This window comes from Spermophilus citellus, assembly GCF_964194105.1.
Source record: "Spermophilus citellus genome assembly, chromosome: 13".
NCBI classification, from domain to species: Eukaryota; Metazoa; Chordata; class Mammalia; order Rodentia; family Sciuridae; genus Spermophilus; species Spermophilus citellus.
Genome location: NC_138193.1, coordinates 85940313 through 85960174, shown reverse-complemented (window position 1 = coordinate 85960174; position 19862 = coordinate 85940313). Strand labels below are relative to the sequence as shown.

The 19862-nt window shown below is 38.5% G+C and overlaps 1 protein-coding gene across 2 annotated transcripts in view; it reads right to left on the bottom strand.

Moving 5' to 3' along the window:
* Positions 1-14605, bottom strand: part of ATL2 (atlastin GTPase 2) — a 57807-nt gene extending 43202 nt beyond the window's left edge. For both annotated transcript variants that reach the window (XM_081264081.1, XM_081264082.1), the window contains exon 1: positions 14448-14605. In XM_081264081.1, the coding sequence (XP_081120207.1) occupies positions 14448-14565 (118 nt within the window). In that variant the 5' untranslated portion in view covers positions 14566-14605. The remainder of the gene's footprint in view (positions 1-14447) is intronic.
* Positions 14606-19862: the final 5257 nt, after the last annotated feature.

Below are 19862 nucleotides of genomic sequence, written 5' to 3'. Positions count from 1 at the left end.
ATCAACAACCAAAAAAAAAAAAAATACTAAAAAAAAGGGGGCTAGATTAAAACCTTTAAAAAGGAAGAAAGAAGGGGCTGGGGATGTGGCTCAAGTGGTAGCGCGCTCGCCTGGCATGCATGTGGCCCGGGTTCGATCCTCAGCACCACATACAAACAAAGATGTTGTGTCAGCCGAAAACTAAAAAATAAATAAATAAATATTAAAAATTCTCTCTCTCTCACCTCTCTCTTAAAAAAAAAAAAGGAAGAAAGAAATAAAACAGCACAACCTAAATACCCATGGATAAACCGTAAGTCAGAAAATTGAAATTAATAAATAAAATCTAAATATTGATAAAAATCAATATTTAATAAAAAAACAAATCAAGCCACAAAAGAATACATGATTTCAGCCACTTACTATGATTTTTTAAACACAAAAATTTTTATATCTATTATTTATGAAACACACATACACATCATAAAACTATTTAAAAACCAGAAATATATGCCATGTTCAGGATAGGTACGTATATAAAAAGGTATTGCGTGAATTCCTTAACTGTCCTATTTCTCTCTTAAAAGGGATTCAAGCCACGCACAGTGGCACATGCCTGTAATACCAGCAGTTCTGGAGGCTGAGACAGGAGGATGGCAAGTTCAAAGCCAGCCTCAGCACAAGTGAGGCACCAAGCAACTCAGGGAGACCCTGTCTCTAAATAAAATACAAAATAGGGCTGGGGATGAGACTCAATGGTTGAACGCCCCTGTGTTAAATCTCTGGTACCCACTCCCCTCAAAAAAGGATTCAAAACTGATATGGCAAATATGTAATAAGTTGTATGCAATAGGAACCTGAGCTCTACTGTATCTTTATCTGTCACGTTTGTAAATTTGAAGCATATTACAATTGTTTTTAATGAAACATACTGTCTCAGAATTTACTTCCCCAAAGAGGGAACTTACAGTCACAGACTCAATGACTTTCACCCTGTGAGTGTAATCCTCAACAACCCTGTGACCTAGCTATCATCCCAATTTCAGATGGAGGAAATGTATAGATTCAAAAAAGTTTTTTTTAAAAATTCTTCAAAATTCTACAGCTAAAATGTAGTACATACATCAAGATTTCTACTTTATATTAAACCCACAATGCTATTTTCAAACTGCCTTTTCATGTTATTCAATATTAAAGGATAGGGGCTGGGGATGTGACTCAAGCGGTAGCGCGCTCGCCTGGCATGCCTTAGGCCAGGAGATCGATCCTCAGCACCACATACAAACAAAGATGTTGTGTCCACTGAAAACTAAAATAAATAAATAATTCTCTCTCTCTCTCTCTCTCTCTCAAAATAAATAAATAAAAATAAAAGGCACTTATTTGATTCATTTAAAATATTAAAGGATAATTTATATAAATATCACTCATTGTTCCCCAGTGGCATAAACAGATAAAGTAAGGAGGCTCAAAACAGTCAAATGAGTCCCTACAAGTCCCCACTTTTTTTTTATTCTCTTGGTTGGGAGCTGCTTTTCCCCCCTCCAAATTTTTTTTTATTGGTGCCTCATAGTTATACAAAATAGTAAGATTCATTGTGACATATTTGTACATGCACATAATATAACAATATACTTTGGTTAATTTTGTTCCCTAATACTTCCACTTTCAGACCACATTTTTTAATGACACAACATTTAAAATGAATCCTAATACTAGCTCATCTACTATGAGTAAAAATTGACAAGTACCGAAAATAAATAGGATTAAAGGAAAAAGTGAGTTTGGAAAAAGTGAGTTAACTAACTTCTAGTATTTGAGATTTCTAGATCCCTAACATTCCAGATAAAACTGGACTATTGGACAATAACTAGAGTAATCAAAATAATCAGAACTACAGATACACATAACCCTTCATTAACAGTGGAGGTCTTCTTGCTCCAGAATTGTCAACCCATTGTAATTTAGTTATAAATGGTCTACAACTGAGTTATAGTATCAGTATTTATTTATTTATTTTTTTAAAAAAAAGAGAGAGAGACAGAGAGAGAGAGAGAATTTTTTAATCTTTATTTTTTAGTTTTCGGTGGACACAACATCTTTGTTGGTATGTGGTGCTGAGAATCGAACCCGGGCCACACGCATGCCAGGCGAGCACGCTACCACTTGAGCCACATCCCCAGCCCTAATATCAGTATTTAATTAGCCATAACCACAGGGTAAAACAATGAGTGCCATGCATACTAAAGTTTAAGAACCATCCAAGGGCTTGCTCAGAATATAGACTCTTGTACCTCACCTTCAGAATTTGGTTCTGCTCATCAGACATGGGGCCCAATCTACATTTTTAACAAGCATCCAGTAACAACTGCCAAAGTAATTCTGATGTGCATGATGAAAGAATTAGAATTGGAGGAACATAAGCCTTTATTCCTTTTATAAGCAGTCACTTAACACCTACAACATGGTTCTAGGAACTGAAGATTCACTAGCAAAAAATAAAAATAAAAATCTTGCTCTTAGGTACTTACATTCTAAAGATGGAGAAACAGAACACACACACAATGCCTGCTAGTGTTAAGTAGCACAGAGAAATACAAATGGGTTAAGGGAAACAGAACAGGGTATTGCTATTTTCTAAGAGTAATCAGCAATACCTTCTCCAATAAGGAAACATTTGAGCAGAAAAAGTGAATGAGGTACACATCTGGGAGAAGAAAGGAAAACATTATTAATTTCTTTCTCATCACTCAAAATAATTTACCATGTGAATTATTATTTTTTTGTGGGGGGGGGGAGTACCAGGGATTGAACTCAGGGGCACTGAACCAAATCCCAACCCTATTTTGTATTTTATTTAGAGACACAGACTCACTGAGTTGCTTAGTACCTCACTTTTGCTGAGGCTGGCTTTGAACTCACACACGATCTTCCTGTCTCAGCCACTGGGATTACAGGCTGTGCCACTGTGCCCAGCGGGAAATAATTTTAGGTGGTATATTGTTTTACTACAGAAGAGAGGAAAACTCTTAAGAGTGTCTACTTTGTGCTTATACCATGTATTATCTTTTTAATCTTCAAAATCACTTTGTGGGGTAGTTACAAGTTTCCTTGTTTTCATAAAGGAGGACACTGAGTGAGGCTCAAATTAAACAATCTTCAAGAATACAAATTTTGTATGTAGTCAAGTAAGGATGCTCAGCCAGGTCTTTGTGATTATCAAATCTATCATCTTCCAACTATGCCAAACTCCACCTTTATTACTAAAAGAGAATATCAGTTGAATAAACTCGGTCAATGTCTACCTGCATTATTAAAGGAGCATATCTGATGATTACAATCAGATCTGAATTCTTATGTGGTTAGGATTTCTAGAAACCTGGAAAAATAAAAAGATTACCAAAAATTAAATATGTTTACATAAAAAGGATGCTCTCATTTTTATAACAAATTTTTGGCACACAGCTATTTTTTCCAAAACTTCCATGTCTAAACTCAATAATTTATATAGCCAACAAATCATTTATACAAGTTCCAACATTTGGGGAACACAAGTTTTTTCTTCATAAATTTTCTAGAAGGGCAAGTTTTAAATTGCAGATCTTTAAGATGCAATAAAAGTATATTTGTCCTTGGCAATATCTGCATATATTTTACAACTCATTGTTTCATATTCAGTACAACTATTACTGCAGAAGGCCCCCCACCCTACCTACTTCAGACTAATAATTAGAAAACACAGAATCATACTAGATACTAGAAGCACAATTCACCAATAATACCCTTACTCTAGAGGTTCTAACACAAAGATGTATAAAAGGATAGTAGAAAGAAAATCTAATTGAGTAAAACAAAAGCCATACTATATAGGATTACGTAAACTAGAGCCATAAATGAAGACATCCTAGAGATGGCTGCATTTCTCTGGCCCTGGACATCAAGTTAAGGCTAACCTTAAAATACAGGCTAAGAATGCTAAACATTATCCCTGAGGAGAGCTACTGAAAATTTTGGAGCAGAGACAGGACTAAACCTATGTTGCAGAGATAAACTAAAAGTAATGAGTAAAAAGTGTAACGAACTAAGAACAGGGAGATCAGCTAAAAGGCAATTTGAAGAGCCTAGACATGAGAAGCCCAAAGTCAAGCTGACAATAAAAATGGAAAAAGATGTATGCAAAAGCTAGTTCTTAAACATCCATCTTTTGGCCTAGACAACAGATAATAATAAACTATTTCATATTTTTCATAAGGGACATTTTCTTTTCCTTATTAAGTGACAATGTACTCCATTTTTTTAAATTAAGTCTCTCTTCTAGATACTTTTTTTTTAAGAGTGAGAGAAAGAGAATTTTTTTAATATTTATTTATTTTTTTAGTTTTCGGCAGACACAACATCTCTGTTTGCATGTGGTGCTGAGGATCGAACCCGGGCCGCACGCATGCCAGGCAAGTGTGCTACTGCTTGAGCCACATCCCCAGCCCCAATGTACTCCATTTCCATTTCCAAAAGTATTTTTCACACAGTGAATCCACGGTTTTGTCACACACAGATCAGGAATCCATCAAAACCAGAGTAGGTTTCCTCAACGCAGGCAAATAGTTTAATCATTCCCATTTTGGCTCTAAAATTAGCTTTGTAGAAGTTAAAGCAGACAGGTAAGAGGAAAATTGTGACAACCAAGAGAATCTCTCCCTGCTTGCCCCCCCACCCTCCCTCCCCCCCCCTCTCTCTCTCTCTCTCTCACACACACACACACACACACACACACACACACACACACACACACAAATTTAGAACAGGGTTATCATGACAAATTTCAAAAAGGCATTTGCCAAGACCATGGAAATAAGACACTAAATTCCATTTCGATACATCTCTCTACCTCAGAAAACTGTTATAGCAGCAGTTTAAAAAAAGAAAGTATTCAAATTCCAGACTTGTCTCAAAATAGGCAAAATTCCTACTACAAGAGCAGCTGTAAAAAGAAGGGAATGGTGCCAAAAACAAATAAACATCCCTCCAACCAGATAAAATGTGACTAATTTGAAAAAACAAAGGAATAGGAAAGTGAGAGTTTCCCACTACACTCTCCTTTTGTCCCTTCTCTAGCTAGACAATTTTAGGGTACATGTGTTAGAATTCTTTGTGGTAAATAAACACATAAGCTCAAAAACAGAGGGAAAGAGGAACACAACTCTGCTGTTTTAAGTCACATTTTGGGCTACTCAGACAGCTTTTCCAGGAACTATCCAGTCATTTAAATCAATTCTTTGCTCTATTTGGCTACAGAAAAACAGCCCCATATTCCTTTTTTTAATTAAACATGTTCTAACACTATTTGTTCTTCCAGTTACCTCTAATTATGTTTTTAAATACTTGTTAAGCATCCTTTTTAGACTGAAAATTCTTTAAAATCAGGAACAAGTGCTTAAATTAATTTGTAAGGTTACTTTTTATCGAATAATTCTCCATGAATTTCCTTCACCAACACTCGCAGTAATTCTACTTCTGAAATTATAAACTTAACTCACAATTATGCTAAGATCTCCTTAATCTCCCATTTACATGAAAGCTTGGAGCAGGGATCTCTATACTTTTCTATGCTGGTATTCACAAGCAACCTATAAGCCTTGCTTATAAGGTAGATATGAAACCTCAAATAGCAGCATAAAAGGAAAAAAAAAGTTCTGCCTAAGTATGGTCTTCAATTTGACTGCCCCTACCCACCCCTTCTCTATCCCAAAAGAAAACTAATCCCATTCCCTTCATGTTCCCCCTTATCCACAAAAAGCATAACTTTGAACACTCAGTACAGGCCAAATGTTTTTAAGACATTATATTTTAATCTTAAACTTCTAAAGTAAGTTTTTTTAAGTTACAAAATTGAAGCTTACACTATTGGTATGACTCTGCACCATGTACAGCCAGAGGAATGAGAAATTGTGCTTCATTTGTGTACTATGTGTCAAAATGCATTCTTCTATCATGTATAACTAATAACAAATTTTTAAAAAATAAATGTTTAAAATGACATTGGGGAGAAAAAAAAACTGAAGCTTGATGGTTAAAGAGAGCTGAACCTATCTACTATTTTCTTCTACCACAATTCTGGGCACTAAAGTAGATGCCCATAGTCTAGCAATTAAGAGACAGGCACAAGAATTCAATATTTCACAAAGAATTTAGAACAGTAAAAAAATAAAGCACTCCAACAGCATACCTAAAGAGGAGGTTGGCACTAAAGTCAGTATGTTCAAAAGTTGCCAACTTAAGAAATATATTCATGTGAAAGAAATTATTTTAACTTTTTTAAAATATACTATCCTTGGGGCTGGGGATGTGGCTTAAGAGGTAGTGCGCTCGCCTGGCATGCGTGCGGCCCGGGTTCGATCCTCAGCTCCACATACCAACAAAGATGTTGTGTCCGCCGAAAACAAAAAATAAATAAATATTAAAATAAATAAAATAAATAAAATAAAATATACTATCCTTACCAAAAAAATATAAAATTAAAAGGCAATTATAATAATTTATTACATACAAAAGGGATTTTAAAATAAAAGAAACTGAGAGATGGTCAAAGAAGCAATTAATAAAAAGAATTCACATTTCAATTGTGATATCAATATTTCAACATCAATTGCAAAAAGAAATACAAATTAGTCAGGCACTGTGGCACACAGCTGTAATTCAAGCAACTCCAGAAGCTGAAGCAGAAGTCTCACAAGTATAAGGACAGCCTGAGCAACTTAGGGAGACTCTATTCAAAATAAAAAATAAAAAGGGCTGGGTATGTAACTCAGTGCTAGAATATTTACCAAGCATGCATAAGGCCCTGGGTTCAATTCCCAGTACCACCAAAAATATATATGTACATATTACAAATTAAAACAGTAAAATGCTCATTTTTACTTATGTGTTGGCCTATTTTCCCCCCTTTCTTGGTACTGGAGATTGAACTGGAGTCGCTTTACCACTGAGCTACATACCCAGCCCTTTTTATTTTTAGACAAGGTTAGTTAATTAAATTGCAGAAGTTCCCACTAAGTCATTGAGGCTGGCCTGGAACTTGAGACCCTCCTGCCTCAGCCTCAGAGTACCTAGAATTACAGGCATTTATTTTTAACTAACACCCAGTGTGAACAAAGACATTTGTAAACAAACACAAACCTTACCCTACTGGAAAAAAGGTGTAACTTTTGTGAATGGATTTGGCCAGGGATAGCTTCAATCTTAAAAGTGTACATGCCATTAGACCCAGTCATCTACTTTTAAGAATCTAACCTAAAGGCCGTGATTTATCTGCAAAGATATTTAGCCAACATTATTCACAAGAAATAACCCCATCTCCAAAAAGAGAATCAGCTAAGTAGTACTACATCACCATTTAAAAAAAAATCATATTGTAGGGATTATTTAATCATATGGGAAAATATGAAACAAAAAAGCAGATTACAACAATTACAATGAGGTCTCAATTTAGGAAAAATTAAATTATTCCTTTTAAAAGAACAGAAACTAAAACATATTCACTAAAATACTAGCAGTGGTTAGTTACTGTTAACAGGTATTTTTATTTTCTTCTTTTTCTTTATTTGTATTTTTCAAAATGTTTTCCAAGATTTATTCATTTATTTTTTAATACCAGGGATTGAATCCAGGGGCACTTTACCCTATCATGAGCCACATGCCCACCTCTTTTTTTATTTTTTATTTTGAGACAGAGTCTCACTAGGTTGCTTAGGGTTTCACTAAGTTGCTGAGGCTGGCTTTGAACTTGTAATCAATCCTCTTACCTCTGCCTCCCTATTGAGTCACTGGGATTACAAGTGTGCACCATCACACCAGCAAGATTTACTGTTTTTAAAATTTTAAAAAGTTAAAAGCTAGGACCATGAGCTACCATTTTACACACAGTAAGCTTAAAAATCTATGATCATCCTGTTCAGTAACATGTTTTGCTACAACTTAAACATGACAAATTTCTATCATAATATCCATTTGTAAAAAACATTTAGCACCAGCCATATCATTCAACCTTCTCAATTTCTAGCATACTTCAGTTTAGCTACTTTTTGAGAAAACAGCCAAGTACCCTGCCATTTTTCTGCAGTAAAAGCCTCTCAATTCTATACAAAAAGTTCCACATAGCCAGTCCACACTGTCATATCTATTAAGAAATAAAAAGGCTGATGAAAATACAACAGCAATTTCTGAAATTTTTATCAATAACTGTCTTCAAAAAAAAATCTAAGAACAAGGGTGATTTTCTGCAAAAAAAAACTTCTCTCCAACTTGTCATTCAAAATAAAGCCCTCCCATTTTTATAAAAGTGAATTTAATCCAACTTTTTTTCTCATTGATCTGTGTATTAGAATGGTGAAAATTTGCACAGCTTATGTGCAAATTTTTCCTCTTTCAAGAATTTCTATATAGAATGCTTTAGAGTTTCTAAAGTGCCTAAATAGATATTACCTCCTTGATGAAGAAAAAAGAGGAGGGAAGAGACAAGAAAGGGAAAAGAGGACAGGAGGGAGTTGGGGGAGGAGAAGCAGTCTGTAGGGTGGTACAGACCTGTAATCCCAGCAACTCTGGAGGCTGAGGCAGGAGGATCACAAGTTCAAAGTCAGCATAGGTAACTTAGTGAGACCCTTTCTCAAAAAAATAAAAAGAGTTGAGGATGTAGCCCAATGGTAAAGCACCCCTGGGCTCAATCTCCAGAGCCTCCCCCTAACATCCCCAAAAAAGGAAGGAAAAGGAAAGACCTATAAATTTAATAGGGTAGATATTAACCATCAGGAAGGCACAAATATTACAGATAAACACTATAGTCCTAAAATTAAAATTCAAGTGTTGCTGGGTATGGTGATGTGTACACATCCCTGAACCCAATGAATCTGGAGGCTAAGGCAGAAGGATCACAAAATCAAGGTCAGTCTAGGAAATAAAGCAAGACCCTGTCTCAAATAAAAGGAAAAGGGCTGGGATATAACTCAGTGGTAGAGTATCCATGGATTCAATCCCCAGTACCCCCCCAAAAAAAAGTTTTTAAATGTTAAGGATACAGTTCTAATTGCTGTCCATGACTCTACCAAAAAGGATTAAATGAATTGGATGTCACTGTTTATGTGGTTTTAAATCAATCGTTTTTTAGGCATTCCTTGTATATGACAGGCTGAAGTAGATTTTGCAGATCACTGTTTGAAAAGCCAATATTTGGAAACTGCCATGACCTTAAGCTAAGAAATGAACTCATACTGAATTCTGTAATTGAAATAATTCCAGAAGGTGACCTTGTCACATGATTGAGTCTCTAAAATGCATGCTTACTGAAATGAAGAGTTAAGAAATATGTATACTTATATTTTATTTTTAAAACTGAAAAGGCCTTCCAAGTCACAAATCATCTATTTTAAAAATTAATTTAAGTTCAGAGTCTCAAATAATCAAACATTATAACTACTTCCAACAGAATATTTGGCACAGGGTTAAGCAGTTTTGCCACATTTAATACTCAAAATAACCCTATAATGAACGTATTATCCACATTTCACAGATAAAGTTAAAAACTTTCCCCCACTCTTGTCCAAACTAAACCTCCTTACACATTAGAGAAGAAAACTATAACTTTTGATTGCAAATGTACTTTACACATAATAGAACAAGTAGTCAAACTGGCACATTCTTACATGTTACTATGTCTTATACACAGCTTTACAAACTGTAAAGTATTACAAACACTTGTACCCTATCATCTGCTTCCCACAATAGCCTTGTTATGAAATTATCATCACTACTATATATGAGGGCTTCAAAGCTTAGAGAGCTTAAGTCACTCAGTTTATGACTCCTTGTTCTTCTTCCACCACATTTTCTTCTCTATGATTAAAGAAACATTGCTGCCACATCAGCATTTTGCAGGGAAAGATGAAATGTACTAGAGACCCGAGCTATGCATCTTTCATCAATTATATATTTCTCCAACTAGTTATTAGAATTACTAGCTAACAGGATATCCGGCTAATCACTAACTGATATCAATCATAGAGACACAAGTTGTATGAATAAGTTTTATTAAGCTAGTAGTTTAGCAAGGGAATTACCTAGATTGTATCTATACTGACCAGAAGACCAAATCCAAGTAAGTCTAAAGAGCACAGTTTCTCTTTGGGAAAACAGAGGATGTTTAAATGAGTCTTTCATGACTTCAGTATTGTTTCTAGTAGCTATCATCTGCCCATATAGTTACTGTATAGCCATTTTTTCCCAAAGTAGTGAAGATGGCTGCTGACGTGAAGTGTTACAATTCTATCCACAATATGTGTGTACACCAAAACACATAAAGATATATTTACCAATAACTTAAGAAATCATTTGCAAAATGGTTACTTTGGCTTTGCACTTCCAGCCATTTCATGCTACTCAATAATGAGCAGAACTGTTATACTTTCTTCACCAATTGTTCTACTCTCTTTCATATCTACCTTTTCCCTTTCTACCTTAAAATTTCCTAGTCCACTTGGTGACTTGCCTTCTCATTCCTTTTTAAATGGCCTGATCTTCTCTCCTTCATTAGTTTATGCTTTCAAATTTTGTTTATTCAACAAAGCCTGGTTATTCCTAGTTATATGTGATAATGTCCAATGTATGTGGGACCCCTAGCCTCCTCCAAGTCTGTTAAGAGTGCCTCAGTAGTTTCTGAGACTGTGGAGAAATCACATTCACTCTCTTCAATGAGAATAACAGAATTCCTTCACAGAAAGGTTTTAAGAAATAAAATCAAGACAAGATTTTAAAGTGTTTTATAAAGTCCCAAAAATTACCCTATTGCCACTGTATTTTCTGGTTGGCATTTCCTTCTGGCTAAACACTTTTAAAACTATAGAGAAAGCCCTCAAGTGTTCTTCTGTATGGTGAATGGCAAAGGATAGTTAGGGTGGAAGAAACTTAGTTGAGTAATGGATTTATTGTAGGATCAAGTTCAGTTATTCTATGTTCACATCTATCAATGACAAATTTTCTAGAAAGTAAGTAACACACCTGGCTTTTAAAATCTCAAAATGGCTACAAAATCAGAATACCACCACACTTAAAAAAGGAGGGGGGGGGGAGAAGTTCTTCTTTGTCTTCACCCCAGAGATAGCCCTCTTTCTTACAGAGCTATAAATCACCATTAAAGGAAAAAAGGAAAAAAAAAGTATTAACTTCTACTCCCTTTCCATTTTTGGCATTGAGAGCCTGCCAAACAGCTGCATGTCAAGCAAGCCTTCTAACTGAGCAAAAACAATTTTTTAAACACATCTTGCCATATTTTGCAATAAAGGTAAAAGGTATTAGAGAGATTCTACTATGCATCTTTCATCAGTTACATATTTCTCCAATAGTTATTAGAGTTACTAACTGGCAGTGTATTCAACTAATCACTGATTGTTCTTATGTCAACCATAGAAACACAAGTTATGACTAAGTTTTACTAAGCAGGTAGGTTGGCAAGGGAATCCCCTGGATTCTACATGAACTAGTCAGAAGACCAAATCCAAGTCAGTCAAAAGTACACATTATCTCTTTGGGGGGGAAAAAAAAAAAAAGAGGATGTTTAAATGAGTCTTGCTACTAAGTCCCACAATTTAAAAAATATATCTTGTAGTTCAGCATCATCATACTAGTTGACAGTGTTCCAAGTACAAGTAGTTGCCTAATTTTGGAAAAGGTCTAACAATTTCAAGAAAGTTTTTATTTGTGAATATTAAACTTTAATATTAGCCACAATTAAATTTCATTGTGGCTAGGAATGTAGCCCAGTAGTAGAGCATTTGCCTAACCATGTACAAGACCCTGGGTTTGATACCCTGCTGTGGGGAGGTGGAGGAGGGGGGTTGTTACAGCAAAAAACAAAAACTTTATCACAAAGTTACAATACAGTCAGAGAGTCTCTCTCTCTCTCTCTCTCTCTCTCTCTCTCTCTCTCTCTCTCACACACACACACACACACACACACACACACAATATTCTGAAATACTGCATGACTATGTGCACTAAACTTAAGGCCAGAATCTTAATTTTTGACCATAGTTTATTTTCCCTGTAACAAATGTCTCTTTACTGTAAGGTAGCTCTTCTCCCCACAAAAGAAAAATTTCACAGAATTTCAAAACACTTTACTAAGTAGATTTAATCACATCTACAGAATCCTATCAACCTGTAAAGTCAATAATGCTTATGTACTGAGGTGCTTATTTGCTTTCTAAAGATCCTACATTCCTAAAAGAGTAAACATTTCTCTTAAGAGAGACACAGCATCTTCCTAACTACTAAAGTGACACCTGACTCACCCCAACTCTTCAACTTTACTTCTCCAGAAAGCAGGAGAAAAAAAGAGTTTATACAACATGATCAAAAAAAGATGAGTCCCTAATAATTCACAACTTGTTTGTTCTTATCTTCAACTCAAATCCTAACAAGTTTATTTGGTTTTTAATGCAGTAATGGGTGACTCTGAACAAATTAGAAGGTGCAGGGGTTCCTTTAGGCAGTCATTTGATAGGAATGGCTATCAATTTAATTTCTTCCACTCTCTCACCACCACCACCACCAGAAGAAAGACAAAATCTCTAAGTAGCAGTCAAGAGCTTTTAGTAAGTGGTAGGCCCCACTTATCAACAGTCTCCTGAGTCTTCTCCCTTTTCAATAAGCAACACAAAAACAATGTTCATAACCATAACTGAGTCAAAATGTATGCTTCTCCTAAAAAGGCAAGTAGATAAAATACTTTGAAACTATATCTAAAAGAGTTTGGGGTAGTGCGGAGCACATACATCCCCCTCTCCTAGGGCCCAAAAGAACTAAATTAATCCATTCATATTTCAGGCAGCTAATTACTTGAGATATAGAACCCGCAGATCCAAGGCAAAGCCTCTCCGGAAGTATTTCTTTCTATAAACTATAAACAGTTCAGTCAAGTGCTGTAGTTGGCAAACAATAACTCAATAAGCTTGATTTCCTTTTCTTTTTCACTTAGGAAAATTCTAGTTTGCAATCACCTTATATATGTCCAAGGACTACCATGAATGATCAAGTATATTTATTCTAAATAAACTTTTTTATTAAAGTGAATCCTTACCAGACCGGTAGCACAGAAAGCTGGGGCAGGAAGATCGCAAGTTCCAGGCCAAGTTGGGCAAATTGATGGGACCCTGTCTCAAAACTTAAAAATCAAGACAGAGAGGTGTGGAGGGGTTGGGGATGGCCCTCAAAGGTAGAGTGCCCCAGGGTACAATTCTCAATACCACAAAAATAACAAAATAAAGCGGATACCTGTGTTTAATATTTAATTCAAATGTTTTAAATTTCATCCAGTAAAACTTTTATCAGATTGTGGAAAAAATCAGAAAACACGTGCTCACATTCAGTATATTTAATATACTCTTACCTTAGCTCGACGTACTTAACTCTAGGCTTTTAATATTTATAAGCCTTTGAGAAACTTTATGCCTTTAACTAACATCAAAATTCTCAATCAGGATTCCAAACGTTTAATTCACACCACAGTGAAAGATCAAATGCTAAACTCCTAAAAATAGGGGTGCTATGAGTGAGAGAAACACACAACACCATGCTGCCAACGCAACTGCGCCTTCGAGGGGGCAGGGGCGCCTTTACACGTACAGTAGGAGCTCACATTCAGCAAAACCGGGGAACGAAGGATCAGGTGACTTAACACCACACTTTCAGTCTGATCCGAGTGACTAAGAACCCTAGGCTCAAAACACCAGTTTGACACCTAAATCCAGACTTGGGACCCTTGCCACGCGCAACTCGCTCAAATGGGTCGGGGACTGAGGGCCCCCTTCCCCCCGGAACGCGAGCCCCAAGCACAACCCCGGCCTGCAGACTGCGGTTCACTTCAGAAGAGTGTCGGGAGAGCCTTCCGACCTGGCAGCGAGGTGTCCGCTCTCCCCACGTCCTTCTCCCCGAAGGGGCCCATCACGCCCCGGCCGCCCCTCGTTCTCTGTCCGCGCGAAGCACAGAAGGCAGAGAGTGCCCTCCAGGTGACGGGTCGTCTCGCCGCGCCCGAGATCGAAGGACTGCGCGGCGGCGCCGCCGACCTCCCCGAGCCCCAGCCCGCAACCCTGGCTCAAGGCCGCCCCCTCGGGCCGGGGTGGACACGGCCGCAGCCACGCGGCGGGCGAGCGGGCAGGGGGCCGGGCCCGGTTCAGATGCGCGCGCCGCCCGTTCACCCGACAGCTGCAAGAGCTGCGAGAACCGCGCGCCGCTCTCTCAGGCCGCGCGCGGCAGAGCACGGGGCGCGGCTGGGGCTAGGCCCGGCGGGCAGACGCGGCGGCGGGAGGAGAGCGGAGCCTGCCCAGGACTCCGACCCCGCCGCCTGCGGCCGGTGCCCGCGAGCCCAAGCAGCCGGCTGCTTCCCTCTACACGAGCCCTGCGGGCTCTGTCCTGCCGGGCCGTACCTAGGGAGGTCGTGGACGAGACGTGGTTAACCCCGGCGCTAGGGTCGCTGGTCCGCCGCCGGCGCCTCAGCCCCTGGTGCGGCTGCTGCCTTCTCGCTGCCTCGTCCCTCTCCGCCATCTTGTACCGATTTAAAATTAACTCCCCACTGACGTCAAACGCCGCCGCCGCTTTATCAACCTCCCGGGAGCCGGCGGGGCGGCCAGCGGGTCCTAGCGCCGCCCTCAGCCCGCGCCTCCCTGTGCTGCCCCCGCCCCCGTCCCGCCCATCCGCTCCCTCACTCCGCCTCCGCCCCGCAGACGTGCGACGGGGATTTCTCCGCCCAGCGTTTCTGGCAGGAATGGGGGCGCGCCACCTCCCTCGCCGCGGTCTAACACGCCCACCTTTCTGAGCTACCTACCACACCCTCTTAGCTCTGGACTGGATTGTGTAAACCGATAAGGCATCTTTGAGGACTAAGTTCTTCCTTCCCAATTCAGTTCCCCAATTCTATTTACATCTCTAGTGTTGGTTCGTGCTCTGCACGTGAGGTTGCGTTCACACCCCTTTCCTTCTTGCCTTTCCATTCCCACGACCGCCTCCGCAGCTGTTCCCCTGGTCGCCCTCTCCACCCAGCAAATTGTTGCTTGTGCTCTTCTTTTTATCTTTTCGTCACCCGTGCAAGTCCGTACTGTTGTTTTCTCTCCCACCACCATCATACAGTTTGTTTGCACTAGCTTCCCATCTCCCCATTACTTAGGAGATTCTCCTCTGTCTTCTTAACTGCGCGTACCGTAACCTTACCCTCCTGTTCTTGGCACTCTGCAGGGGCAAACCAGAAAGCACTCTGATCAGATAATGAATTGTAGTAGGTTCTTTCTGAACTGTGATGAACCTTCTTGTGGGGATCCAGTGACATCCTGTAGAAAGTTCAGGTGACTTTTTGAAATAATTGTCAACCTGTGGTAGCATCTGCGAAACATGGTCTCTATTCTCTTGGATTTTTACCCCATCCTCAGCTTCATTAGAAACTCCTTTTCTCTGGGTAAAAATAGGTGTCCACGTATTCAAATAAATGCCTTGTTCAGGTCTTCTCATAATCTGAAGCTCACAGCCTTTCATCCTGCATGATCTTTAGAAAAACATTGGTATCATAGAAGCTTGCAGGGGACCATTCTAGGGGACTTTTCTTGGGCTGTTGGGGATTGTTTAGTCATCTGTTTTCTGTCTTTACCACTAAGGGAAGAGATTGAGAGCTCCTTCTGATTCCTGGAGAAGTCTAAGCAGCTACTTGTCTGATGAAGTGTTTTCTTTCATCCATCTCCTATGTGATATCTATTTAATATTGTCCAGTCTGCTTTGTGCAAGGCATCATCTCGAGCATAAGAGAAGATGCAAAGATAATATTTTTACCTTCCATTCACTATTAGCAGTTAACGTAGCACTGAGCATACTCCATCAACAATCCTGGGAAAGTTAGGGTGATTCCCAAGGTTGCACTGCTGGCCAGTTGGTCACCTAACTAGTGTCCTCTCTGCTATTAGACACTGTTAGTCTCATAGGTTGCTACTAAGTGCCCCAACAAATTCTCCTAACTCCAAATAGCCAAATGCAAGCAACACCCAAGTTCATGGTTTTTTTTTTTTTTTTTTTTTTTTTTTTTAGAGAGAGAGAGAGAGAGAGAATTTTTAATATTTACTTTTTAGTTCTCCGTGGACACAACATCTTTGTTGGTATGTGGTGTGCTGAGGATCGAACCTGGTCCGCACGCATGCCAGGCGAGCGCGCTACCGCTTGAGCCACATCCCCAGCCCCTCAAGTTCATGTTTTAAGAGTTTTCTTCCATTTTTCCCACATTAGTCATCTCTCCTCGATTTCTTATCACAGTGAAACCTCAACATTATTCCAGACTTCTCTCCTTTCTTTTTTTTTAAGAGAGAGAGAGAGAAAGAACTTTTTTAATATTTATTTTTTAGTTTTTCAGCGGACACAACATCTTTGTTTGTATGTGGTGCTGAGGATGGAACCCAGGCCACACACATGCCAGGCCAGCGCAATACCGCTTGAGCCACATCCCCAGCCCTTCTCTCCTTTCTTCTACACCCAAAAGTCCCATGTGAAGTTAATTCTGACTTCTGAATTTCTCCTTTGCTCACCTCCTCTATCCCCTGAATCTCCTTCTTGATTCATCAGCTCCCACTAGACATACTGTAAAAACTGGTTGTCCTCCTTTGGGTCCTCCACACAGCCTCCAGTTTGAGTTTTCTTACATGCAGATTTGATCATGTGGTCTATCTGCTGCAAATTAAATCAAGTTCTTCAGAATAGTTGGCAGCCAATCCCTAAAAAACAAATGCCGAATGTCTTCTCTGATATACAGGGAGTGACTCAAAATGGGATAGGGAGGAAGAGCATGAGAAGAAGACTATCACTAAATAGGGAAGAGAGGTGGGAGGGAAAAAGAGGGAGAAGGGGAGTTGCACGATGGAAGGAGAACCTCATTATTATACAGAATATATGTATGATGTTGTGATGAGAAAAAGAAAAAAAAGTGTGTCACATTAGATGGGATAGAGAGAAATGATCGGAGGGGAGGGGAGGAGTAGGGGGGATAGGAAGGGCAGCAGAATAGAATAGACATTATGGTTGCTGTATGTATATAGGTGACTCTATGACCAATGTGATTCTGCAATCTGTACAATTAGAAAAATGAGAAATTATACCCCCAATGATTCAAATGTATGAATTGCCAAGATCATTGCAATATCATGTGTAGCTAAAAAAAAAAATAAAAATGAAAAAAAAAGAATAGTTGGCAAAGTCTTTTGATTCAGCCTCTACCATATATTGAGCCTCCTTCACCATTCATTTTTTCATGTGTTAATTTAACAGATAAATCTTGACTCTGTTGTAGGTTCTGAAGAAACAAATAAAGAACCAGACAAAATGGGTTTCCTTGGGTTTTGTCTCTTTCCAAACCCCACACAGAGCCCTCCATGATAAGAGAGTAACTCGGAAGCTCAAAGGTCGGTCTTGCTCAGGGTTATCTCTGGTGCCTAGACAATGCCTGGTATATAGTAGAGTCTAAATCAAAACCCATGGAATTGGGGCTGGGGATGTGGCTCAAGCGGTAGTGTGCTCGCCTGGTATGCGTGCGGCCCGGGTTCGATCCTCAGCACCACATACCAACAAAGATGTTGTGTCCACCGAGAACTAAAAAATAAATATTAAAAAAATTCTGTCTCTCTCCTCTCTCACTCTCTCTTTAAAAAAAAAAAAAAACCCGTGGAATGAACAAATGAGTAAATAAATGAATGATTCTACCACTGATTGACCTGATGCTTCTAAAATCCTCACCTTTTTTTTTTACAATTAATAGCATTTAAAAAAAAATTTAGTTGTCAGTGTACCTTTATTTTAATTTTATGTGGTGCTAAAAATTGAATCCAGTGCCTCACACATGCTATACACTAAGCTACAACCCCAGCCTAATAAACAGCATTTTTATTTTTTTTTTTTAAAGAGAGAGTGAGAGAGGGGAGAGAGAGAGAGAGAGAGAGAGAGAGAGAGAGAGAGAGAGAGAGAGAGAGAGAGAGAGAAATTTTAATATTTATTTTTTAGTTCTCCGCGAACACAACATCTTTGTTGGTATGTGATGCTGAGGATCGAACCCGGGCCGCACGCATGCGAGGCGAGCGCGCTACCGCTTGAGCCACATCCCCGGCCCCATAAACAGCATTTTTATGGGATCAAATCAAACAATGGATTGAGAGCATTTTCTTGATTGAGAACATTTCTTGACTATAAACAGGTAACATTTATGGAATGTTCACTCTTCCAGGTACCGTTCAAAATAGTTTATATATGTTATCATTTAACCTTTATAACAATCCTAAGGGGTAAATTCTATTACTAGTCTCATCTTTTTTTTTTTTTAAGAGAGAGTGAGAGAGGGGAGAGAGAGAGAGAGAGAGAGAGAGAGAGAGAGAGAGAGAGAGAGAGAGAATTTTTAATATTTATTTATTTTTTTTTTTAGTTTTCGGCGGACACAACATCTTTGTTGGTATGTGGTGCTGAGGATGGAACCCGGGCCGCACACATGCCAGGCGAGCGCGCTACCGCTTGAGCCACATCCCCAGCCCAAGTTTCATCTTATAGATAGAGAAACAGAGGCATCGGAGATCAAATAACCTGCTTAAGTGGCAGGTGTGGCATTCAAAGACAGGCAATCTGATTACAGAACTTGTGCTCATTCCCACTGTGATAGTGTTTGCAAACTATGAGTGTCTGGAGAGCAGAATCCATTGCTTAACCACACCAGGGACTCTGGTTTTCTGCCTTCAGTTAATGTAAATTATAATTTACATTAATTAATTAAATATATATATGTAAAATCCCATGAGGGGGAAAATCAGCAGAAGACATCCACAGACAATTCAATGAAAAGTTTTTAAAATGGTCCTTAAACAAATAAAAAATGTTTACTTTCCTCTCATAAAAAGAGTAGCGCAGACAAAAACAACACTAAGAATCCACTCATCCATTTGGCAAAAACTCAAAAGCTTATGATTACAGTGTGTTGGACAAGGTGTGGGGAAAAGTTACTCTCGTACACTGAGAATGCTAAATGATATGTCTCCTATAGAAAGGAATTTTCAATAACCAACAAAGCTATTTTGCTTTTACTTCAACCCACTAATCTCACTTCTGAGCATTTACCCTGTAGATAAAATCCAACAGTACCAAAAAATACATTTACACAAGGTTACTCATTGCCACATTATTTGCTGTTGCAAAACATTGCAAACTATGTAAATGTTCAAGCATAAGTGGTTGTTTAAAATACTCTGTGATAAATACTCATGATGGACCACTTTGCAGCTGTTATAAAGGGGAAAAAAAGGAAGATCTTTATGAATTGATATCAAGTAATTTCCATGAAATTTTCTTAAGCGGAAAAAGCAAAAGGGCATATTAGTATGCTACCATTTTTGTGAAGAGAAGAAATAACAAAGTATACATATATCTACTTATCTATACAAAAAGACATAACATACTATTCCAAAGAGGGAAAAAAAGAAAGACAACCAATCCAAGTAATTTGAAAATATACTATTAAATCATAAATATGTCTCACTCTTGTGCAGAATCAGGAGAGAACAGAAAAAAAAAATCAGACCCCTTTTTAGTAGGCTTGTTTTCATAGAGATAACAGGTGAAGTAGTTCTGAACTTATTTTATATGTACTATGGGATTGAACAAATTAGTGACTATCTTGATACTGTTGAGAGCCAGGGTTCTCAATGGGGAAGATGGGACATACGGATAATGAAAGAAAAAAGCAAGATGAACACAATGGGATGAATTAAGTTGCAGGAATTGACATGGACTCAAGATTTCTAAAGTAAATAATAGGTATATGAAAGTTTAAATATGTA